The sequence below is a fragment of the Balaenoptera acutorostrata genome, chromosome 13, assembly GCF_949987535.1.
Source record: "Balaenoptera acutorostrata chromosome 13, mBalAcu1.1, whole genome shotgun sequence".
NCBI classification, from domain to species: Eukaryota; Metazoa; Chordata; class Mammalia; order Artiodactyla; family Balaenopteridae; genus Balaenoptera; species Balaenoptera acutorostrata.
Genome location: NC_080076.1, coordinates 52,396,743 through 52,422,132, shown reverse-complemented (window position 1 = coordinate 52,422,132; position 25,390 = coordinate 52,396,743). Strand labels below are relative to the sequence as shown.

Here is a 25,390-nt window from a genome sequence, read left to right as displayed (position 1 = left end):
GCACGTTAGCGCCATCCACACAGGCAGCGCCTTCCCCAGCAGCCGGGTCCACAGGAACGATGTTTGCAGTGGCGAACATCCTTCAGTTTGCCACTGCCCGGTGCTCTCAGCTCTGGGGTTTAACCCACAGAATTAGGTGATACCAGCATCATTTGAATACCAGCAGACTGGCTCTGAGCTTAGACCTTTTTGTTTGTGAGTTAGTGATGTCATTCAATGTTAAATGCAACTTGGAGGTGGTACAGAAGGAAACTGCTTGCTTGGGAAGCGGAGTCTTGGCATTTTAGATTCAGGCAAGTCTGGAACTTGGTGTCCCTTTGGCACTAGAGTCTGGGCCAGGCTCCTGAAAGAACTTGGCTTTGTTTCCATGTTCACTTTTCTTTTTTGCAGCCCTAGAAATGGAACCTTTTGCTAGGTAGCTGAATTGAGAGAATCCTCTTGGCTTGGTATTGCTAGTGAAAATCTTTGAGTGAAACAGAATGTAACATTAGTAACCCCAAGATTACGGTGCTAACTCTGAAAAATATTCATACTTACTGTGTCTTCATATTTGTACTTTGAGATCTTTACTTTCTAAAGACCTTAAAAATATATTAATGTGGAAATAGCTTCAGAATAACTTAATCTTTTTTAATTGGGTTGAAAATGTTGCCTGTGGTCTGTCCATCCCTTTGTATTACGTGTTTCATTTTCCTTTGTCCCCTGTCTCTCCAGGCAAGAGCACACACTTGTATATTTGTGGTAGAATCTTAACTCAAACAGCTCCTGATTATACCTGCTAGATAAAATATGGAATTTCTCTAGTTTTTTTTTTTTTTTTTTTAGCCTCTACGTGACCACAAGCAGAATTATAAAGACAACTTACATTTTCTAAAGGACTGCAAGGAATGCCCTGGTGGTCCAGTGGTTAGGACTCAGCGCTTTCACTGCCATGGGCCTGGGTTTGATCCCTGGTCGGGGAACTAAAATCCTATAAACTGTGTGGCCAAAAAAAAAGGACTGAAGAGGATGAAGCAAACAAAACATAGTATAATAAGAAAAAAGTAACTGTCAAGGGAACAAAAACAGAAGTTAAATTAATATAAAAAGTATTAGTTACCTAAATCCATTTATGTTTACCATATTGCTATATAAAAGATAACTCTCAGATCAGGATAAAAAAGACAAATCCAACAAACTAAATAAATATCCAAGCTAACTAAAAAAATTTAAATGGTGATACAAAAGTAAAAAGTAAAAGAGTAGACAAAATATATCAGGCATACATAAATTAAAAAAATGACAGCAATGATAATTTAAGAATTGAGGGCAAAATGCATTAAATGGAACAAAGCTGGTTTAAAACTTTATGGTACTTGACAATTAAACTGTAGCAGTCATAAAATTGTATATTCCTAAGAAATAGCATTTTTTTCTTAAACATAATAAGAAACTTGCAGAAACACAATTATGAGAAACTGACAACTCTTTCATTCTTAAAAAATCTATTTTTTAATAAAATAGTCTCTGAGTTTTCTGCTCAGTTTTGCTATAATCCTAATACTGCTCTAAAAAATAAACATTACTAATTAAAAACAAATCTGGAATTTCTCCCAGGGTTCTGAAATAACTTGTGAGAAGCTGAATTGCTACTTACTGCACATCTTCGTCCTAAAAGTTAGAAAACAATATTGTGATTTATTTCCCAGTGCTATTAACAGGAGACAAGGTACCTATAGACAATACCTATTTTTTAAAGACAATGTACCTTTCCTAAGAGCATTTTATTCACATGAATTCATTTATTTCAGCATCCCTGAGAGTATAAACAAAAATTACTTCCTAAGGTCCAAAATTGTGTAGGTTATGAAGTTGGCGCTGAAATCTGGTACTATTGACCAGTATTTAACATTCTTCGTTATACTGTGTGCCCATTAAAAGAAAAAATTTATATTACAGTAATTTAAACAAATGAATTATTCAGTTGGAAGGTATGGCTTTAGAGTGAACTATTTATTTACGTAGTTCCAGAGCATAGAGAATATGAAAATAATTTCTGCCAGTCTGCAAGTTCTGGCATTATTCTGACACCAAAACTTACAGGGGAGAGCACTAGACAAACTCCACTTCATTCTGAAAGTAGAAATTCTAAATAAATATTAGCAAATCAAATCCAGCAACGTATTTTTTAAATGCCATATTACAATCTAGTAGGGCTTATTCCAAAAAGGCACTCGGGGTTCAGCCTCAGGAACTGTATCCCTGTTATCCCCGGCATTAAGGAAGTCATTGATAAAACCATTCAGTCCTATCTATAGATGCCCAAATGGCATTTAATGAAATGCATTACCCAGCCCAGATTTTAAAAAACCAAACAAACTATTAGCAAATTAGAAAGGAAATCTATTTGGTAAAAATGGGCATCTACTAAAAACATGCAGCAAACTGTATTTAATGGTGCAACATTAAAACATCCTCTTTTTCATATTTTTTTATATACTATATAATAACGTATACACATCCTTTGTATTAGAATAAACCAAGGATACGTGCTATGCTTGCTTAATATTCAGTATTTTAACTGGAGGTCCTACCCAATTACAATTGTCTATTGTAAATGAAGAGACAGCACTATCGTTACTTGCAAATGGTTTGAATATCTCCCTGGAAAATCCAAGAGAAAAAGAGATTAAGAATTATAAAAATTCCTGAGTATAATAATGTGACATGTACAAAATCAACCTGCAAAAATCCACAGGTTTCCTACATACCAGCAACATTTACTTGGAGAATAAAATGGAGAAACAAATCCCTTTTGCAGTTGCCGTAAGTGTTATAAAATGCCTAAGAATACACCTATCAAGAAGTCCCGAGTAACTGGAAAAACACGCAGTATCCCTGTAGTGACAGCGCTGTAGCTGTAAGTCCTGCTGATTTTAATTTGGCAGTAAATATGCTCCGTTTAATTTGGCAAAGATTCGTGCTTTTATTCTTCATGGCTTCCTCTGGAAGCAGATAAAGCTTGCCAACATTTTTTTCTCCTTTTACCAGCAAGGAAACTGAGGCTTCAAGTAGTTTTTGTGACACAGTGTATCAGCGCACAATTCATGAGACAAAAGCCTGTATAGTACTAATTCTTGACTTCATACTAATCCATTTTCTATATTTTCTTCAGGGTATGTGTATTTCTTTAAAAATTAAACTGGGAATCGAGTATCAAATTGAGGATAACCCTCCTTTCTCTGCCGGGTTGTGGATGTTTTAATTTGTAACCATGAAGACTCCCACAGATCATTTTTATTCTGAATTGTTTTGGTGCAAAGGGAACTGTATTTCCACTATTTTAATGGCTGTTCATTGTACTTCCTTAATGAGTGATCAGACTAGAAGTAGAATTAATTTTGTAGTTATGCTTGCTCCTGGGGTAATGCCATTAAGCTCCATAAGTGGTCCCAGGACTTTCCAGTTCTATTCAAGTGCTTGTAACACAAAGAGCCTGGGACTTTCTTCACAGTTTCATCTTTAAGGAAGTATACTGTTCTAGTTTCCCAAGGCTGTTGTAACAAATTACCACAAAGTTTATGGCTTAGAACGACCGAAATTTATTCTCTCACAATTCTGGAGTCCAGAAGTCCAAAATCAGTTTCTCTGGGCCCAAATCAAGGTGGTCAGCAGGGCGCTGCTCCCTCTGGAGGCTCTAGGGAAAGTCCATTCCTTGCCTCTTGCCTCTGGTGGCTGCCAGCATTCCTTGGCTTGTGGCCACATCCCTCCAGTCTCTGCCTCCATCCTCACACTGCCTTCTCCTCTGCTTGCGTCAACCCTCTCTCTGCTTCCCTCTTGTAGGGATACTTGTTGATGGCATTTAGCGCCCCCTGGATAATCCAGGAACTCTCCCTCATCTCCAGATCCTTAACTTAATCACACTTGCATCCCTCTCCCAGAAGAAAGCATGCAGTTGGAGCAGAATTTGAATACTAGTCAATTGCTAGCTCCCTGACCTTGACTGAGCACTTAACGTCGTTGAACGTCAGTTTCTTCATCCGAAAATGGAACTAATACATACCTATCTCAGAGTTTTTGAAAGGGTTAAGAGCAATAGTGTTGATTCAAGTATTACTTGGCTTCTATTTTTCTTTTCTTGCATTCAGAGCTTAGTTTTGACTCATCTTGGTGGCTTCAGAGTCCACTTCCATCCTGGGCACCCAGTAGTTGCCTGATAAATGTTCACCGAGTAGTTTTCTATCCTCTGAAGGGCGGCGTGGCATTGCACTGCCATGCACTGAACCCCAGCTAGGGTCAGCTTGGTATTGATGGCCCATCTGGAAATATCCTGTGGGTGATAGCTGAATGCCATTAACTTGGGAAACTGGGGAGGTGCATGCAAAAGCAGAATCCCTAACCCTAATCCCTATTCTGTGCAAATAGGCTAAATTGAGTGCATGTGTGATGCAGGGAAAGAAGTATTGATCCAGAAAGGGGAAAGTTAGAAATGGGAGTAATGAATGTCCAGATCTCTCTAAACACACACATCCTTTTCATATGAGATTGATTGATTTTTTACCTTTGGTATCTTGGCTGTGTGCTCATGATCAGTGTAAATGTCTGACTTCTGAGCTGGGGGCCTGTTTCATTCCTGTGAGGTTCCCTTCAGCTAGGTGTTGAGCTAGTTGAGAGCAGGAATTAGTGATACAATGATGTGTATCTTCCGCGGCTACCTTCCGTATCTTCCGAGCACTCGTGGGTGGTGATACAGGATTGAACGCTACAGTCTGAACCTTGCTGACAGCAGAGTGAAGTGTTACTATGGGGCACGAACAGTTACTGGTCCAGCCATGGCCGTGGTTACTGAGTCACTTGGCTTCCAGTGTTCCTGAGTCACAGACTGTCCTGCCGATGTCCTTGCTGACTCATCTGTGCCCTGTGTGGAGTCCTGGGGCCTCCTGCAGTGACCGTGCATCACTCAAGGAGCTGAGGAACGTGGTGGGTCTGGTCTCAGGGAAGCCAACAGCCCCTCTTCTAAGACCCTTCATGCCCCAGCCTGGCTGCCCTGGGGGAGAAGAGGCAGCAGGGGCCTTGGAAGGGAGTCGCCTGGGAGTAGCAGAGGGAGGCACACAGGGAAGCACAGAGAGCAGGGCTGAGTGTAGGGCGGGAAGGGAGGCGCTGGCACCTGCGGGAGGGAGAAAGGAGCGCTCCTGGGCATGTGTCAGCGAGGGCAGGCTGTGTCGCATCTTCGGGACATTTAGGATTTATATTATTACTGATGTGTGATACTTAACGCCTGTCGTTGCTGCATTTACGGTTTAGTTTACCTCCCTTTTATCCTGATGGTGCCTTTTAGGTGCTCTTACCAGGTGCTTGTGGCATCAGATCAGCAGACTTTGAAAGAGATCTTTCATGGAAGAAAAAACTAAATGTATTTAACCAGGAAAAGGTGGGACAGGCATTTGAGAGTCTGTTGGGGTTCTGGACAGTGCTAGATGAATGCAAAAGTCGGAAGTGTAATCTGGATCCTGAGAATTTCTGAAGTGTTGGGAGAAGAGGGGTGATGACCTGAAGCATTCGGAGAACAGCACCGAGTTGTGTGGTAGAGAGTGAGGGGGTCCCGGAACGGGGAGAGGCTGAGGCTGGGTTAATGGACGGGCTCTGGGCAGTACCGACTGCCAGTCTCTCTGGGCCCGGTGGGTGTATACAGGAGGATGAGATGCAGTCCCTCTCCTGTCGAACTTACCTGGACCAAGGAGCCAGATCAGCAAATCATTATATTGATAATACACCAAGTTCTAGTGCACATGTGCACAGAGACCGCTGTGGGAGAGGGTGGTGTGAGCCGAGCCCTCACTGGTGGGTCCTTCTGCCTGAGCAGAGGGAGAAGTGATCTGTGCTCTGTTCAGCTCACAACCATGTGAGGGGAGAGGGGGCGTTTTCCCAGAAATCTTTAAATCGCTCTCTTCTATACTGCTTAATCTGCTTAACTACCAAGGGAAAGGATGCTTTTGAATTAGGATGCTCGTACTGTTAATGACAGATCTTGGCCAGTAACTGTTTCCATTTCTTCCTTAGTGTCAAATCAACAGTGCCTTGACTTCCTTCCATACTGCTCTGGAACTTGCAGTAGACCAGAGAGAAATCCAACATGTGTGTCTGTATGAAATTGGTAAGTATCGAATGTCTGTCCAGTCCCTTGTCATTGAAATAGTATTAATGCAATAGCTCCTGTCCAGCTGAATGTCCAGCTTCTTGTCCTGCAGTGTTAACGCATTCCTGTGCATGTTTTCATTGTTAATGCTGTTCAGTTTGTGTCTTTGTGAAATGCCTGCCGCCTTGTATAATAATAGGACTTTGTTACCATAGTGCAAGTAGTGGTACTTAATGAATTCTCATTACTTCTTTCTAATATTTTGCTCCTTATAACATTTAGATTCTAGGATGATAGGTAAAATTAAATTAATTGAGTAAAAATCATTTGTGAATATTTTATTGGACTGGATATTAGAATTCAGAACTGTTTTCTCTTCCCTCCCACCAATGTTTACCTAAGTAGAAAAATACGGCTTAGGAGAAAATTGGGCACATAGATTCCAATTCCAGCTCTTCTGCCAACTAACTTGGAGCCCTCACCCTCGTAGTAGCCCCTGGAGCTCAGGCGCCTGCCCTCGGAGCAGCTGCGTAATTAAGATGAAATTAGCCGGGTGAGCATGAGGCAGGGTGCCTGGCGCATATGTTAGCTGCTTCCTCCTGCTTCTCCCCTCCTGGAGAGGAATTTATAGACAGACTTGGAGGCATTTGTTTGCCACTTGCTTGCCTGCTGTAGACAGAATTGTTTTCCTGAATCTTTTTTTAAAGAAGAGTGCAGACTAAAAGATTGAGAACTGCCCAGTAAACAGTATTATGTTTTAAACACCTGTTATAGCTTAAGGAGTGGAGATGAGGTATGATCCAGTGGGAAATGTATTTTTCTGTAAACTCTGCTGGAGCTCTGGTTAGTAGCCATAATGTGGAATGGAATGTGAAACACATTATCAATGTGATGTTTTGAGTCAGACCAGGCATCTCTGATTTCACAACTGATGAAACAGTATAGGACTTGAAGGAACTAGCTTCGATGTCCTTTTATTTCTCTTGTTTAGGACACTGTTATCTTTTTTCTTCTAGTTTTATTGAGATACCGTTGACACGTAACATTGTATTTAAGGTGTACAACATGAAGATTTGATACCTGTATATATTGTGAAATGATTATGGTGGCCTTTTTTTGTGTGTGCACCGTTTCCAGGTCTGTGGCAGGGTAGAATGTCAGAGCGAAAGGAAGCTTGGAAATATCGAAACCCAGAACTAAGGACTTCGGAAGGTTAACTCAGGGTTGGGGTGGGGGGAAGTGGGAATAGCAAAGTCAGGACTCGGCCTCCTTACTCAGCTGTGGTGCTGCCTTCTACCTCTGTTGCTGCATTTAATTCAAATCTTATCCCGATGTCCATTTTAGGATGGAAAGAATTAGCCCCAATTTTTCACTCTAAAATATGTCACCTTCATATCATATCCCATAGAATTTGACACTGAATTTTCTGGAAGTGTGACTCCCCCTCATCCCTCTAGTTCAAATGGTAGGTCTAAGGTGACACGACTGCTTCATGGTGCAGCGGATAACAGAATTTTTTATGGAGGCAAATCGTGGACGGGAGAGAGCAATGGCCTTCGACCCTCAGTTCTTCCCTCTTATTAGCCGCGTGACCTTGAGCAAGTCACGAAGCCTCTTCATGCCTTAGGCTTTCTCCTTGGTCAGGTGAGGACACCGTCAGCCGCCTTTCCAAGACTGCACTAGGATTAACGAGAACTACATCAGGTGCCTGCCGGACACACAATGGGATGGCTCCGTGGACGGGAGATACCGTTACTAACAACGAGGGATAAAATTCCTTGCTTCCTCATTGCTGCTGCTGCCCCCCCCAGGATGCCAGCCTAACAGTGTTTTGCTCTGGGAGAGGTGGGGTCCTCTCTCTGCCCCTGCAGAGGGAAGGGTGGCAAGTACTTAATTTCTCACTGGCTTCCTCTCTACTTCTCAGAACAGGTTGCTAATTGACTGTGATCATAAATGCACAGGTGAGTGTGTGAGACTTCTCGACATGGTCACTGTGGATGTAATCTACTGGCATCGTCTCTTTCTCTGCGCCGGTGCCTGTTCTTGGGAGAGAAGAACCACTGTGCTTGGGTTGATCTCCAGCGGGGGGAGGCAAATTGGACGGTTTCCCTAGGAATTTTTACTTTCCTCCCTTCTATACTGCTTCATTGGTTGTGAAATCAGAGATGCCTTGTCTACTCAAAGCATCATATTGAAAATATTTATGAGGGAAAAGATACTTATGAAGTTTTCAGGCTGTTTACGTGGAGCCCTCACAGAGAAAGTCAGCAGAATAAGACGTTTGTAATGTACAGATGGGCTGTAAAGCATATTCCTTTAGGGTCCCGTACTAGAAATATCTCTTTCACAGGTTGGTGCAGCATGATAGAGCTGAATTTCAAGGATGCATTTTACTCCTTTGAGAGGCTAAAAAACGAGTCCCGGTGGTCCCAGTGCTATTACGCCTATTTAACCGCAGGTGAGTAGACCACGGTCTGCACGGCCACAGCGCGCCCTTCTCTGTCTCAGATTAGCTCACGTGCGTTGGCGGGTGGGAGAGTGATGGCGGAGGATGCAGAAGTTGTGTTCTTCACTGTTTCCCACAGCATGTGTTGTTTTGGGCTACAAGTAAACAGCAGCTGAAGAGCAGCTCTCCCCAGCCCATCTGAACAGCGGGGCAGTTCGGTGCTGCACGCCCTGCCCCTCCCCACGTCCCCTCAGGGCTGGGTTGGTCACATGCTGGGTCCTGGAAATGCTTATTGTGAGCTTTTCATTTTTGTCCATTTTGTCCTAAACAGCCTCAACTTACCCTTACCCCTCTCCTTTATTTTCTCAAATCTATTTTTGATTTATTAGGAATTTAAAGAATTTTAAAGAATTTAACATGTCTTTTAAATCGTGTTAATGTCTTTGTTTGGATTGTTAGTGCCCTGGTTACAGAGTTGCACGGATTTTGAGTAGTCTGTTCAGCCTTGTTTTACTTATTAACCCTATTATAATTACAGTGTGATTTTGCAGAACACAAGGTAATTCAACACTGCATGCCATCATAGCAGAAACAACTGTAATGTCTGATAGGCATATCAGTGTGTATTGCCTTTTTACCCTTAAATGAAGAGATAAAGACATGCTGCCCCCTGGTGGACAAAATAGCTGTCTGTGCCCTGAGCTACAATACATGAAGTGCTGTTGTGATGCAGAATGGTCCAGGTGGAGATTGAAGAGACCCAGGTAGTTGTACATTTTCTGCCTCTAACAATGAGCTCTCCTTACACACCCATATAAGTGATTCTTTTACTTAAAATTTAAGGCTAATCCAAACATTATTTTCAATATCTTCTTATTTCTCTGAATATTTGGATTTAACAAAACGTCTCCTGTCATTCCATCCCCTTAACTGGTCTCTTTAAAATAAGATAGAATTAGAAGATGGTGACCAGTGTGTCTGTCCTGGATGTTCTGAAACTGCAGTCCATGAGCAGTTAGGATGGAAGGCCCTCATACTCACAGGCCTTCCTACAAGCCCCGCAGGTATTAATCCGTTTTCGTATGGCTCTTATAGCTGATGTTTGAATAGGATTATTTTCAGTATCCCGCTTAGGATACTTTAAGGGTTGGTTTACAGAACTCACAGGCATCTCGGATGAAAGTAGCAGGCTTGGTGTGCACAGCACGTTGATGAATGAAAACAGAGAGGCTGCAGCACCCCCCAGCGGTCGTTAGGGTGTAATGGGGTCACATAGTCACTGTGGGCAAGTGTTTCTTTTTAATCGTTGTTGAGCATGGAACATGAAGAAATAACGGTACGGTGTGGGTGTATAGAGGAGCATTTATTCTCCAGATATTGGAAATCCCAGGATCATACCAGTTGTAGCAGATGATAAAGCGTGAAAGACTCTAGGCGCCACCTCTCCACGGGGGCTTCGTGCAGATGATGTGTGAGGAGCTCCACCTAAAGAGTACGCCGGCCCATCTGGCTGGCCGGAAGAGAAGGTCACTCTGTCAAGCTCTCAGAGAAGGCTCCTTGCAGGAGCTGTCATTTGAGTTGGCCTGAAGGACAGGTACGTGTTACAGGCAGCGTCGGAGAAGATGGGCATTCAGTGACCAGAAACACTGCCACTGGGGGCTTAGCTCCTTGTGCTATTTCTTTTTTTATATTTATCTGTCTTTTTGTAAGAACATTTAAGTTCTACTCTCTTGGCAAATTTCAGTTTTACAATACAGTATTATCACATGTAGTCACCATGTTATACGTTAGATCTTCAGACCTTCTTCATCTTATAGCTGAGAGGTTTTTTTTATTACGGTAAAATATACATAAAATCTATTTTAACCTTTAAAAAAATTTTTTTTTGGCTGCACCGTGCAGCTTACAGGATCTTAATTCCCCAACCAGGGATCGAACCCAGGTCCCAACAGAGAAAGCCCAGAATCCTAACCACTGGACCGCCAGGGAAGTCCCTATTTTAACCATGTTCAAGTGTGTGGTTCAGTGGCATTAAGTTCCTTCACAGCCATCACCACTGTCCAACTTCCTTGTCCCAAACTGAAACTCTATGCTCATTACACAATAACTGCCCCCTCCCCAGCCCCTAACAACCACTGCTCTACTTTCTGTCTGTGTGAATTGGATTATTCTAGGTAAGTGGACTCAACACTATTTGTTGATTGAATCTGGTTTATTTCACTTAGCATAGTGCCCTCAAGGTTCATCCATATTGTAGTATGTGTCAGAATTTCATTCATTTTTAAGGCTGAGTAATATTCCATTGTATGTACAGACCATGTTCTGTTTATCCGTTCATTGTCAGTGGATGCTTGGGTGGTTTCCACCCTTTGGCCGTTGCAAGTGATGCTGCTGTGAACACGGTTCTTTTTGAGACCCTGCTTTCAATTCTGTTGGGTATGTTACCCAGAAGAAGTTAACCGAAAAGCTTAGTCTTAATGGATGAGCCAAGCGTCCTAAGTTCTGTGTAGGTCTCAGACTTAGGATAAATCAGAGACACTCATGCTTTCAAACATCTGCGTCTTTTAAAGCAACTGTCTGTAATTGTACTGAGAGGAGGTGCTGTATATTCTTCAGGATCTGAGGTATTAGTGTTGTAGAACCGCAAATGTGATTCAGATCCTGATACTGTTGATGTTTATGACTCTCTTGTGTACCCACACTTGCTCATTCTTTTTTTTTTCAATATTATGTGACTATATAATAATGTTACCAGTTATCTGAGGAGACCTCAAGCTAGGGGCAGCTGAAATTATTCTTTTTAATTGATTTACTGGGTGACCTCAGGCAAGACTTTTAACTTTCCTGGACCTCTGCATCCTCTGATCTATAATATGATGGAGTTGTTTTACAAGACAATCACTGAACTTCTTTCTGGTTTTGAAATGTTATAACACAACCGATGAGGTCATTTTGGATGGGTTCAGGCCACCACATCTGGACCAGTGCTGCTCTCATAACTGGGGGTGATCTCTCCTTTTGAATATTCAGCCTAATCCCACTTATTGCCAGTAGAAATCTTCTGCCTTTCCCATCAGCTTGATGACCTCAGCTTTCTGCAAACCTTGCTGCTTGTGCTTCTTTGCCCCTTCTGTTAGCTGCCCATCCTCTGACATGCCATAGCCCTGTGCCTGGCTTGACCAAGCCCCAGAATGCGAGGATGGGACCACCCAGTTTTAGGACTACTTGAATAAAGAAGAAAGAACTAGCAAATCAATGGACATTCCAACTGGGGGTTGAAAAACAATATGTGGCAAAGACAAAAGCAACAAAAGATTAACAGAAATGAATTCATCTTCATGGGAGTTGAAAAGAGGACGACGAAGAGTAGTTGGTAAAGTTTCAATGAAGGGATGGGACTGCAGCCTGGTGTGAAGTTTGGAGAAGGTAGCGAGCAGGTGAACCAAAGGAAATACGACCAGGTCTTTGCCGGGGGCTCTGGGTGGGATGAAGATAGCATGCAGACCATCAAAATCTTACCCCCCTCCAAGGCTCAGCTTGACTCTTAGTTCCTCAAAGCTGCCCTGATCACTCCAAAGAGAAACCATCCCTTCCCTTGTTGAGCTTTTCCAAAAGTACTTTGGTGCCAGGACTCCCAAGGCTCTCATCACTATATACATTGTAGCTCTGGACTGTGTGTCTTCTCTCTCCAGCTGAAATTTAAGTTTCTTCTGGGTGTAAACGTGTGTGTTTCTTCTTCGCATTCTTGCTGGCGGCTGTAGGTGGTAGGTGTCCAGTAAACATGTGTAGGACTAATTCATGACTTTCTTTCCAGGTGCAGGGGTATCCTTCTACCACCGTGAGGCTTTCACAGTCCTCCTGGCTCCTAAGTGTTCTTGCCTAGATTCCCTTTTCTTCCACTTTCCGAGTATGTGAGCTCTAAATGGACTGTAGTCTGTGATAATATCTGGGGGTTTTGTTACTGTTCAAGACTGTCTCCCCCAAAGAGGGCTAGGACTGTATTTTTCCCACGTGTCCCCGCCCCCCACCCCAAAGCTCAGGGAACCTAGCGCCAGGGAAATAGTTTTTTTTGTTTTGTTTATTTTTGGCTGCATTGGGTCTTTGTTGCTGCGTGCAGGCTTTCTTTAGTTGCGGCGAGTGGGGGCTACTCTTCGTTGTGGTGCCCAGGCTTCTTGTTGCGGAGCACGAGCCCTAGGCACGTGGGCTCAGTAGTTGTGGCACACGGGCTTAGTTGCTCCGAGGCCCGTGGGATCTTCCCGGACCAGGGATCGGGCCCGTGTCCCCTGCATTGGCAGGCGGATTCTTAACCACTGCGCCACCAGGGAAGTCCCAGGAAATAGTTGTTGAATCGGTGGAACGACGATCAGCAGGATGGTGTAGTCCCATGTGTAACAGTCTTTAAAAATATTTGCTCTCATTTTTTCCTTTGGTAACGTTTTCCAAGTATCATCAACCTAGGTGTCCCTTAGTGGCATTTTCCGCCTGATACTTAAAGATTACAACGATGGTTTCTTACAGTTTGTCAGGGAGCCACCGGTGATGTGGACGGGGCACAGATTGTCTTTAAAGAAGTTCAGAAACTCTTCAAAAGGAAAAACAATCAGATTGAACAGTTCTCAGTGAAAAAGGTATGTTGGAACCTGTTGATCTGGTGTGTCATTTATGTTGGATATTTGCAACCATTGCCACCTTGGACAGGTTTTAAGAAATCATATGCAAAGCTGGCAACCTAATGCCATGCAAAATGCAGTTCACGACTGTGGAGAGAATTTACTCCCATGTCATTCTTCTGCTCTGAATGCAAAGTACTGTTTGGTTGCAAATAATTAAAGCAGTTGTTTCTTTGAATGAATAGAGACATAACAGATCCTGTGGCGCTCATGAGCCTCCGGAGAGGAAGTGCATCTGTCTGAAGAGCTAGGTAGTCTCAGAAGAATGCAAATCAGCAGAACCTGGGCAAGAGATACAGACTGTTGGTTCTCATATAGTGAAAGCATCACATTCTGCCCTAATAAAAAACAAAAGTGTGCATCAAGTATACCAGCAGAAGGGCCCAGGACTGTAGGGACCAAGCCCCTAATTTACTTCTGTACTTTTAAGAATACAGTTTAGCTGAATTACCATGGGTTACCTGACAACTTATATCCTGAATTTTCCATGTTTTTAGTTGTAAGTTTTTATTGAATGAACATTTAATGATTTAGTGTGAGTATAAACTAGATTGCAATGTGGAATGCCCCTGAGAGGACTGGGACTAATTAGAAAACTAAAACGTCAATAAAACCATAACTAAAAGGCATCTAGTATTACATCCTCCATATAAACCCATCAAGTTATTATTTGTCACCCAGCTTTTATAAATTTCTTTGACTTAGAATGAAACTAGATTCATTTCAGTTTAAAGTTTTCAAAATATATCCTGGATCTTGATAGTAGTTTGAATTGAATAAGAGAAAGGCATATCTACCAATATATTAAAAATCAGAGAGCAAAGTTTAGAGAGAAATTTTCATTTTTAACTTTGCGGGAGGGGATCGTTCACATCAAATATGAACCATGTATTTTTTAATGTCTCCGAAATTTTTTTTTTTAATCTGAATTTGGTATTTTTCTAATGTTGCCTCATCATTCCAACTGCTTGCAGGCAGAGAGATTTCGGAAACAAACCCCAACCAAGGCGCTGTGCGTGCTGGCGTCCATTGAAGTGTTGTACTTGTGGAAAGCCCTCCCCAACTGCTCCCTCCCCAACCTACAGAGGATGAGTCAAGGTAAAAACCAAAACAGAACTGTGCACAGCAGCTTGTTCCTTCAGTGTGTCACTAACCTCCTCTGATTCAGAGAGTACAAATCTGTCATTCTTGGACAAATGGTGCGATGGTTGAAAAAGTTCCGTCACTTAGGTGATGGGAGTAGGAGGCACTGGAAGGGACAGATGTACTTGTCTTGTCCGCGGTGTGTGGCGATGCACACTGATCGTCAGGGTTGGTAATCCTAAAGCCATGCAGGTGGCTGGAAGCAAACGTTTCCACCTGCCCCCCCCCTCAATGAAACCTCTTTTTTCATAGAGACATCCATTAAAATGCACGGGTATTAAGTGTACATGCAGTTCAGTGAGTTTTGACAAATATACACACTGTGGCATCCACACCATGATCAAGACATAGAACATTTCTTCCACCCCTGAGATTTCCCTTATGCCCCTTCTCAGTCAGGCCCCACCCATGGCAACCCCTGTTCTGATTTTTCTCTCCACAGATTATGTTTTAACTTCGTACAAGTGGAATCAGACAGTGTGTACTTTTTAGTGCGTGGCTTCATTTGTACAGCCTAGTGTCTGTGACACCCACGTTGTATCTGTGTCAGTAGTTTGTTCCTCTCACTTGTTGAGTGGGATTCCATCGTATGGCTATACCTGTCCCACGATTTGTTTTTTCCTTCTCCTACGGGACATTTGGTTTGTTTCTGGGTTTTTAGTGACCGTGCGTAAAGCTGCTACAAACATAAGTGTGCAACATAAGTGTACTGACCTTTTGTGTGGAATTACATGCTGATTTCTCTTGAGTAGACACCAAGGAGTATAACTGGGAACCTACCTTTTTGATTCATATGTTTAAAAAATCATAAGACTATAAGTTATGGTAATAAAACCTTCATAAAGTCATTTTTATTATAGTGGTAGGAGAAGTTCATGGAGAGAATAAATCTTTGAGTAAAATAAAGCTTTACTGGTTATTAAAGAAATATTGTGGGCTTCCCTGTTGGCACAGTGGTTAAGAATCTGCCTGCCAATGCAGGGGACATGGGTTCGAGCCCTGGTCCAGGAAGATCCCACATGCTGCAGAGCAGCTAAGCCCGTGCACCACAACTACTGAGCCCGTGTGCCGCAACTACCGAAGCTTGCGTGCCTAGAGCCCGTGCTCCACAACAAGAGAAGCCACCGCAGTGAGAAGCCCGTGCACCGCAATGAAGAGTAGCCCCGCTCGCTGCAACTAGAGAAAGCCCGCGTGCAGCAACGAAGACCCAATGCAGCCAAAAATAAATAAAATAAAAATAAATAAATTTTTAAAAAAAAGAAATACTGTAACATTTCTTCTAAAGGTATAATGGCAGACAATTGAATGATATTTTATAGTCTGGCAGGTTATTTCCTTTGCTCTTCACTGGAACCCAGGGAAGTAGAAAAGGCTGACAGCATTGTTTTGCCCATTTTATGATGAGGAAGGCGAGACTCGGAACAGTTGGGTGACTTGCCCAGCTCCCATAGGAGCAAGTGTCTCTGCTGCTGGCCTGAGGATGGCACATTGATTAGCAAAGCTTTCAGCTCTCTACACACAGCTTCATATTCCTGGGAGCATGAAGATATTTAAATCATCCAGCTGGAAAAATGATTACATGGTGAGAATGCTGTGTTAAAACAAAACACAGGGACTTCCCTGGTGGCGCAGTGGTTAAGAATCCACCTGCCAATGCAAGGGACACGGGTTCGATCCCTGGTCTGGGAAGATCCCACATGCTGTGGAGCAGCTAAGCCCGTGCGCCACAACTACTGAGCCTGTGCTCTAGAGCCTGCGAGCCACAACTACTGAAGCCCGTGTGCCTAGAGCCCGTGCTCCACAACAAGAGAAGCCACCGCAATGAGAAGCCCGCACACCGCAACGAAGAGTAGCCCCCGCTCGCCGCAACTGGAGAAAGCCCACACACAGCAACGAAGACCCAACATGGCCAAAAATAAATGAATAAATAAATAAATTAATTAATTTAAAAAACGAAACACGCACACATACAGTTATCCCTGTGTATCTGTGGGGGATTGGTTCCAGGACCCCCCTACACGTACCAAAATCTGTGAATGCGCAAGTCCCTCATATAAAATGGTGTAGTATTTGCGTATAACCTACGTGCACTTTTCCATGTTTACTTTAAATCATCTCCAGATTACTTGTAATACCTGATATGATGTAAATGCTATATATGTAGTTGCAAATACAATGTAAATAGTATGTAATTAGTTGCTGGGTGTGCGGCAAATTTAAGTTTTGCTTTCTGGAATTTTTTTTTTCCAGAATATTTTCGATCCACAGTTGGTTGCATCTGTGAATGCAGAACCTGTGGGTATGGAACGCCACTGACTGTTCATCCAAAAATATGATTTTATAGAAAGCAGTTACCTTTGGAAATGTAGTCTTATTCACATATATGCTGCTCTTTTCCAAAAGTGATTTAGTATTAATATTTTGGGCTTATTCAAAAATAGTGGTTGTACAAAATTTGTCAGATTTCTTTGTAGTCACACTTGTTTTTGATCAAATATAGCATTTTCCCTTGAATCACATACTTTTATCATGAGAATTCCCTGCAGATGCCTTTTGCTTATTTTTTTAAAAAAAAAGGTTCCCTCTCAAAGGTCAAAAAGTTCGTCAGTGTTGATATTCCAGAGCAACATAGTGCAACTCCAAAAGAAGTTGTGTGTGGAGACCCTGTAATTAGGGTAAGTGTGTAACCCTCCTAAGGGAATTACTTGAAAGGAAACAGAATTTTCCCAGATGTTCAAGTTCTGCTCTGTTTAAAAAGATTCATAATTTTAAACCCATCCCTGGTTGTTGATGCAAGTCTGGAATATCTACCAGTGTCTACCTCAAAGGACCAGTAAGGAATTTTAGGTATTCTTTTTTTAAAAAATAAATTTATTTATTTATTTACTTATTTTATTTATTTATTTTTTAGTTTTTGGCTGCATTGGGTCTTCATTGCTGCTCATGGGTTTTCTCTAGTTGCGGCCAGCGGGGGCTACTCTTCGTTGCGGTGCATGGGCTCTAGGCGTGCGACCTTCAGTAGTTGTGGCATGCGGGCTCAGTAGTTGTGGTTCGCGGACTCTAGAGTGCAGGCTCAGTAGTTATTGCGCACAGGCTTAGTTGCCCCGCGGCATGTGGGATCTTCCCGGACCAGGGCTCGAACCCGTGTCCCCTGCATCGGCAGGTGGATTCTTAACCACTGCACCACCAGGGAAGCCCCTTAGGTATTCTTTTTTTTTTTTTCCTGCAATTGGGTTTTTTTTGTTTGTTTGTTTGTTTTATTTATTTATTTTTGGCTGTGTTGGGTCTTCGTTTCTGTGCGAGGGCTTTCTCTAGTTGTGGCAAGTGGGGGCCACTCTTCATCGCGGTGCGTGGGCCTCTCACTATCGTGGCCTCTCTTCTTGCGGAACACAGGCTCCAGACGCGCAAGCTCAGTAGTTGTGGCTCACGGGCCCAGTTGCCCCGCGGCATGTGGGATCTTCCCAGACCAGGGCTTGAACCCGTGTCCCCTGCATTAGCAGGCAGATTCTCAACCACTGTGCCTCCAGGGAAGCCCTAGGTATTCTTTTTAATGCACAAGTGCAGGATCATGTGTTTAGAGATAATTAAAACAGACATGCAAATATAAAATGGTAATTGGCAGGCACAAGAACGATCATCACTTAATGTGACTAAATATTCTCTGAGCTCCTTTCCAGCTGTCAAAATAAACAACAACAATGTGGCCCTGGGGAGGGAGGCAGGCTCTGGAGTGAACATGAGATAATTCTCTAATATTTTTGCTAAAAGTCCAGTTAAGAGATCTGTTAATTAGATTATCTCATTCTCCAGTGTTAAGCAGTAATGATCTAGATCGACTCAGTCATATAGAAAACAGGTGAAGATCTTTGTAGAGAAATAGTTAAGTTCCAGGAAAAAAAAAACAAACACCTGATCGTGGGTGATAGCGGTCATCTGCATTGATTACACTCTTCCCATCAGGCCCACACAGCTTTGTGCACTCAGCTTATCAGAGTCCCTGTCTGTGACTCCCTGCATCAGCAGAGCTAGCTGGATTCTTATATCCTTGTCTTGTCATTTCATTCATTCCCTTCCTCGCCCACCTGCCCCTCTCCACTGCATTCTTCCTCTGCATTTTAAGGATGTTACCGTGTATTCTCAGCACAGCAGAGTGCTCCCATTAAAACCTAAGTCATGTGGTGGTGGTTTACTTCTGAGACCTTCTGTGGCCTCATCTTATTCAAAGTAAAAGTCTGGATCCCTTGAGTGGCCTACGGTCTGTAGACACGCCCCCACTGCCGTTGCCTCTCACCACGCTCCCACCCGCCGCCCCCCCCCGCCCCCCACCTCACCAGGCTCCAGCCGCACTCCTCCTTACCGATCTTCAACACACCAGGCACGTGCAGCCCTTAGTGCCTTTGCACTTGCTGTTCTCTGCCTTCAAAAGCTCTTCCCACAAACATCCACATGGCTCCTTCACTCATTTTCTTCAGGTCTTTACCCACCTGTGGCTTTTTCAGTGGGCCTTAACCTGTACGTTTCCGACACACATGCATACCGCTATCCCCTTTCCTGGCTTTATTTTTTACCTTAGTTTGTACACTTCCTTAATACACTTATTTTACCTATCTGTCTTTTGTGTCATCTCTCTCCTCCACAAAATGTTAGTTTCCTAAGGGCAGGAATTTTTTTCTCTTTGGTCACTGCTGTCATATAGTAGTTGCTCAGTAAATATTGAATGAATGAGTAGAGTTAATGAATGAATGAGGGGATGAATGAAGTACATTCCCCTTCCTTAACACTGCCGCTGCCTTAAGATCTTTTGAGTACTTTTTCTTTGGAGGTATTTTCCGCCTAGGTTTTTGAGGCACCTCCTGCTTCTATAGGTTTAGACTCTTCTTCACATTTACCTCTTTGCTACTCTACCCAGCTCTTCCAGTAACTTCCAAAACCTTTTCTGGAACCTTGAGCTCTCTCTCTCTTTCTATATATATATATATATATACATACCTACATATACACATACGTACACATATATCACACATATGTACATACATATATACATGTACATACATTTGTGTGTGATATACATGTGTGTATGTGTGTACATATATTATTGTATGTATGTGTATGTTTCTATAAAATCTTTTCAAATCTCAGTACCTTTATTGGTTCATAGAAATAATTACTATTTTTCCTCCTCTATTAGCTCCACTATGTTTCCAATTTCCACTCTTTTCATTTCCTTGGAAAACTTCCATGTTATCCTCCCAACACGTGTGCCCGTCCTCCGCGGTAGATGGCAAGCTTCTCGAAGTGGAGAGATCAGGTCTGATCCCCTCTCAGACTGGTGCAGTACCTCCTACAAACATGTGAAGGTGCTCATTGTGCGGTTTTTTTGAATTAATATGATGCAATTGAAAGATACCAATAGACTTTATTTTTTAGAGCAGTTTTAGATTCAAGCAAAATTGGGCAGAAAGGATGGAGAGTTCCTACACACCTCAAACTCCCCCCCCCCCATGTGTACCCACACAGCCTCTCCAACCATTAACATCCTCCCCCCCACCCCATTGCGGTGCATTTGTTACAACTGATGAACCAACACTGTCACAGCATTATCACCTGAAGTCCGTAATTTACATTAGAGTGTATGCTTTGGTTCGTACATTCTATGGGATTTGACAAATGTATCATGACATGTATCCACTCTTATAGATAGTACGATACAGAATAGTTTCACTGGCCTGAAAATCCCCTGTGCTCTACCTTCCAGACCTCTGGCAACTCACCACAGTTTTGCCTTTTCCAGAATGTTATGTAGTAGGAGTTGTACAGTATGCAGCCTTCTCAGATTGGCTTCTTTGACCTAGTAATAATACGATGCAATTTTGAGTCTTCTTGGCACCATGAAGTTTGATATCTTTGTCTCTCTTTGACTAAGGATACTTACTAACGGATGAGGAAGGGAAACCTTCTCAGTTTGAACTTGACTACGTTACTAAACAATGAAATGCTTAACTCTTGACGATAGTTAAGGGATTAAGTGAACGTATTTCCTTCCTGCGGTTTTCGCTTCTCTTCCAGCTTGCCATGAAGTGGGCGATTCATCTGTCGTCGGATTGAAGTATTTGTTTCTTGGTGCCATACACAAATGTCTAGGGAACTCGGAAGCTGCTGTCCAGGTAAACCGTTCATGTGGCGTCGTGGCTAAGGAAACTAAACCGTGAAAACCTACATGTACGCTTGTGCATAAGAAAAAGGAGAAAGCATTACATAAAGCCAATCTCCCACTGCAGTGTGAGTTTCATCCACTTTATTTGATTAATGTCATCTTCTCAGATGCCAGAAGTTGAGGATGGTTCATACTAGTTTTTTTTTTGTTTTTTTTTTAAATTAATTAATTAATTTTTAATTTTTGGCTGTGTTGGGTCTTCGTTTCTGTGCGAGGGCTTTCTCTAGTTGTGGCAAGCGGGGGCCACTCCTCATCGCGGTGTGCGGGCCGTGGCCTCTCTTGTTGCGGAGCACAGGCTCCAGACGCGCAGGCTCAGTAGTTGTGGCTCACGGGCCTAGTTGCTCCGCGGCACGTGGGATCTTCCGAGACCAGGGCTCGAACCCGTATCCCCTGCATTAGCAGGCAGATTCTCAACCACTGCGCCACCAGGGAAGCCCCATACTAGTTTTTAATGTGACTTCAGAGCCTTAGAATACTTCTTCACCGACGGGCTTCTTTTCTGGCACTAGCTGTTTATCAAAGATGACAGCCTCAATTGGAGGAGGAAGAAATGAGGAGGCAGACAATTTTGAAGGAGCAGAGCGAAGCCTCCTAGCTAGGTAAATACAAATATGATCAGGCATGTCAGCCTGTGTCCACTTTTCCTCCCTCTATAACTGCAGATTATTGATGCATTACTGAGGTGAGGTCTAGAAAGTTGTTAGCTTAAGATAGTCTGTGAACATATTAGATGAAAAAGAACCATTCATTATCTTCAAATGTAGTTGGAGGGATTTTTCTGGGTTTTTTGTTTGGTTGGTTGTTTTTACAGACATCCAGGTGTTATTTGGATTATTCTTTGAGAGAGTTCATGTACTGTAGTAAGAGACTTTGGCTTTTAAATCCTAGGGTGTTGATACACTTGTATTATAATTTTAAATTAATTTTCAGTGTGGGGTATAATAGTTATTACACAGCTCTAAATAGCTTATTTTAGATCATATGCTTAAGTATCAATAAGATACAGTCAAGACACCTGTCAAGAGATGGTTCTTGGCTTGTTTACTTTCTGTCTTAAAATGGAATGTTCAGATTTGGAGGTGCAGATAAAGATGTTCTCTGCAATAAAATCAGTAGAGGCTGGTGTGTCAACTAGGAAAATAAGTAGCACAAATTGGGCTGACTGATGGGTAACATATACTGGCACAAGTTCACCAGACAGGTATATAAAGGACTTATAAGATATGGATGAGAATAAATGGGAAGGAACAAAGATGCAGAAAAGGAGAAAACCTGATACAGAATACACATCCTCCTAAAGATGTGATGAGACTTAAGTAGGAAAATGAGCCTAAGTAGAGAAATGAATTAATTCCAAAAATATTCGTATTACTTTCAGTTCTTTCAGCGAGCTGTTAAAGATGAGTTGTGTCGTCAGAATAACTTATATGTTCAGCCATATGCTTGCTATGAACTTGGCTGTCTTCTGTTAGACAAACCAGAGGTAAGATCTTATCTATTTTCTTAAATTATGTTCATCAGCAAAACTGTGCAAGTGAGCAGGCACAAAACATCCTTCATTTAAAGTAAGTTGATTGAACATAGTGTTTTTTTGTTTTCTTTTCCTTGGTTTCACATACATGAATCCAAGAAGCTATTAATCCTATCTCACTGTGTTTAAGGAGGTAATCTCTTCCCTGGAATTAGAATGATAAATGTAACTTTGGGGACAAAAATTCATTTGGGGCAAAATCATTGCCTTTTCTAGAGTGGTATGGTATGATGTAATGTGGTTTATTCAGAGTACAGAATTGCATTGTGATTCTAGCTCCGCCGTTTATTTTTATTTAGTGTATGATACGGTTAAGCTATTTAACCACATACCTTCTTCGTAATCTGTAAAACAGGATAAAAAATACCTCCCTTGCCAATTTAATAAAGATTGTAGTGAGAATAAATGAGGATGGTGTGTAGGATTACTTAAAAATTTTTAGAATACCTTATAAATTTGACAGTCATCATTAAGATGAATATTTAAGCACAGTGGGGCAGTTTTTTTAAAAGTGAATTTTAATAATGCTGGATTTGCTTGGTAGCTTCTTTTAGAAGCTCAATTACATACTATTGACTGTATAAAATTCTAATTTTCAGTAAATTCAAGTCAGCCTTCAAATACATGGACTTTTTAAAAGTTGAGCTAAATCAACAGAAATAGTCTAGCCTAATCCTTAAATATGTAGCTTATCTTGCCAAAGATAGGCTTTTAATTGGTAACTCTTTTCATTTGAAATTCTAATTTTACCAAAATAGAAAATGCAATTTTTATGAATTTTGGTAGAAACGTCTAACACCATATTCTTTAAGGAAATTTTTACTCCTAATGCAGCCTTAAAATATATACATAAACTACAAGAAGACTGGTCTGTCTCTTGAAAAATGAAGTTGATATTCTCAATCAGTAATGCCTTCAAAAAAACTTACTTCAAATAAACTTAAATTATCATCAATTTTGGGTTTTTTAGTAAGATCTTAAACTATTATACTCTTCTAAAGTATGATAGCCCTTTATAAAATAATAATGAAGATTATGAAAAATTATTTATCAAGTAATGCCTTAATGTAAACATGTAAACAGCATTATATTAAAGAAAAATTGAGTCAGTATGCTTGAATGAGCACTTGACTCCCCTCTATGTCACTGTGAATTTTTAAAATTAATATATCTTCCTATTATAACATTTTCTGCTTGAGTGTGTATAAATATAGATGTTAAGAGATAATGTGTTTTTCTTACATTCATAGACTGTAGGAAGAGGCAGAAGTCTCCTCCTTCAAGCAAAGGTAAAAATGCCTAAAAATGCTCAATCTCTCTCTTTCCAGTGACCCTTCTTATCCTCTGTAGTGTACTCTGGAGTCTGAATTCAAGAAATTTTGTGAAATGATTGTCCTGGTTGGTATTTCTGGAGGGGAAACTGATAACTGAATCAGTGAGCAGTTGATTTTTAAGTGAAATTACACATGAAGCTCCTATGAAATTGCTCATCCTGCTTTATAAAAACTCTTCTCATTTGAGTGGGAAAATAACTGTTGATTTCATAACTGCTTTCTTGAGTTAAGAAGTTCTAACAGCAACTTCCATTGAGCCCAGCTTGAGACTACTGTCTCAGGAATAACATGAGGGAAATTTTCCAAAGACAGCATTAATAATGCTCAGTTGACATTTTAAAAACGGACATAAAGTTTGAGGTTTGGGGAATAAGAAAAATCAAGTGAATGCGAAACCTTTGTTAGGAGTGTAAGGAATTTTACTTTGGGCAGTACAAAGCTTGGTGTGATTAATACTGTAGTATTACAGACAGCTTAGCTAATAATCTCTTTCTCTTGTCTTGCAGGAGGATTTCTCTGGCTACGACTTTGAAAACAGATTGCACGTCCGTATCCATGCTGCTCTGGCTTCGATGAGGGAATTGGTTCCTCAGTGACAGACCCGAAGTTCCCGCTCTGTCCCTCCCCACACAGGTTCTGCACTTTAAAAGTAGAGGACACAGCTCTTATGAAGATCAGCTTTTCTTCTGAAAACCATCTGGGCCTGGGACACATTTTCTCAGTTAGGTTGATGTATTAAAGATCTCCTCTTTTAAACACATAGCTAAAAAGTAATAATGATGATGATAATAGTAATAATAACTAACCACCTGGGGAGAGGGTTAAGTGACCTTGTTCAAACATTTTAGTTTTGTGATTTATTATTTTTAAAATAAAATTCAACTAAATATTCAAACTGCAATCTTGTAGGAATGCCTACTTGAAGCACACATCTGACTGGGTAACACTAAGGGGTACCTGTAAAATTATTAACAGTATCATGACATAGCACTTATATTGTGTTTTGAAAAAATAAAAGTGCTTTCTAGTGTTTTACTTTATCCTCAAACTATTTCTGAGAATGACATAGCACAGATGTCTCCATTGTCCAGACAATGAAACTCAGGCACAAAAAGGCTAATTGACTTATTGCAATTAATTATTCCTGTTATTATGGAGTAATGAATAGAATGCAAGTCTCCTGACCACAGACCGAATACTCTTTCATTGTAAAAATATATATATATATGTTAATAACCCAGGATTTCATGTTTTCTTATTAAAAAACAAATACTCTCCAGCTGAAGTTGTCATCCTTATCTCTAGATTGTCTACAAAAATGTTTCAAAGGACAGACACTTTTATTCCTTTGACAGCCAATCAAGTGAAAGCAAACAAGATAGTTTTACAACCTAAAGTATAGCTATTTTGCTAAGTTATTAGAAAACCTAGTCTATAGACTGGATAAATAATACCTACATTTTTGGTGTTTCCTTTTCTTTATGATAAAATTGTCTAATTACCAATTTTTGGAAATCTTTCAACAAATTACTTGAAAAGGTTAGATTCTTTTGCCTCAGAATATTTGCTGATGAAGGATTCACTGGACTGTCTGTTGCCAGGATTTAATCATTTTCCCCTTAGCTCAGGTTATTGATATTGTAAACAGGGTTCAAAGTTATTTTTTAATCCTTCGTTGCTAATTTTTATTGTCACCTAATTTACCTCTTTGTTCAGTACTGCACACCTGTGGGTTTGAAGACTCTAAATACCTCAGTCACTTAAGAATTTCTGTCATAATTGTGTGACTAACCTGGCTCAAATCTTAAGGTTAGATATTTTTTTAAATTTACGTTGCAATAAAGAATATCATCTTGGGGTGTCATTTATTTACATATCTTTTTAGCTGAAGTATGATCTCATGCGACGTCAGTAATTTAAAATATTTCTCTTCAAAA

At 41.3% G+C, this 25,390-nt stretch overlaps 1 protein-coding gene across 2 annotated transcripts in view; it reads left to right on the top strand.

Moving 5' to 3' along the window:
• TTC39C (tetratricopeptide repeat domain 39C) overlaps nucleotides 1-25,317 on the top strand; it is a 109,632-nt gene extending 84,315 nt beyond the window's left edge. For both annotated transcript variants that reach the window (XM_057526586.1, XM_028162701.2), the window contains 8 exons: nucleotides 6,040-6,133; nucleotides 8,466-8,573; nucleotides 13,080-13,189; nucleotides 14,206-14,329; nucleotides 20,441-20,538; nucleotides 21,967-22,071; nucleotides 23,370-23,408; nucleotides 23,960-25,317. In XM_057526586.1, the coding sequence (XP_057382569.1) occupies nucleotides 6,040-6,133; nucleotides 8,466-8,573; nucleotides 13,080-13,189; nucleotides 14,206-14,329; nucleotides 20,441-20,538; nucleotides 21,967-22,071; nucleotides 23,370-23,408; nucleotides 23,960-24,049 (768 nt within the window). In that variant the 3' untranslated portion in view covers nucleotides 24,050-25,317. The remainder of the gene's footprint in view (nucleotides 1-6,039; nucleotides 6,134-8,465; nucleotides 8,574-13,079; nucleotides 13,190-14,205; nucleotides 14,330-20,440; nucleotides 20,539-21,966; nucleotides 22,072-23,369; nucleotides 23,409-23,959) is intronic.
• Nucleotides 25,318-25,390: the final 73 nt, after the last annotated feature.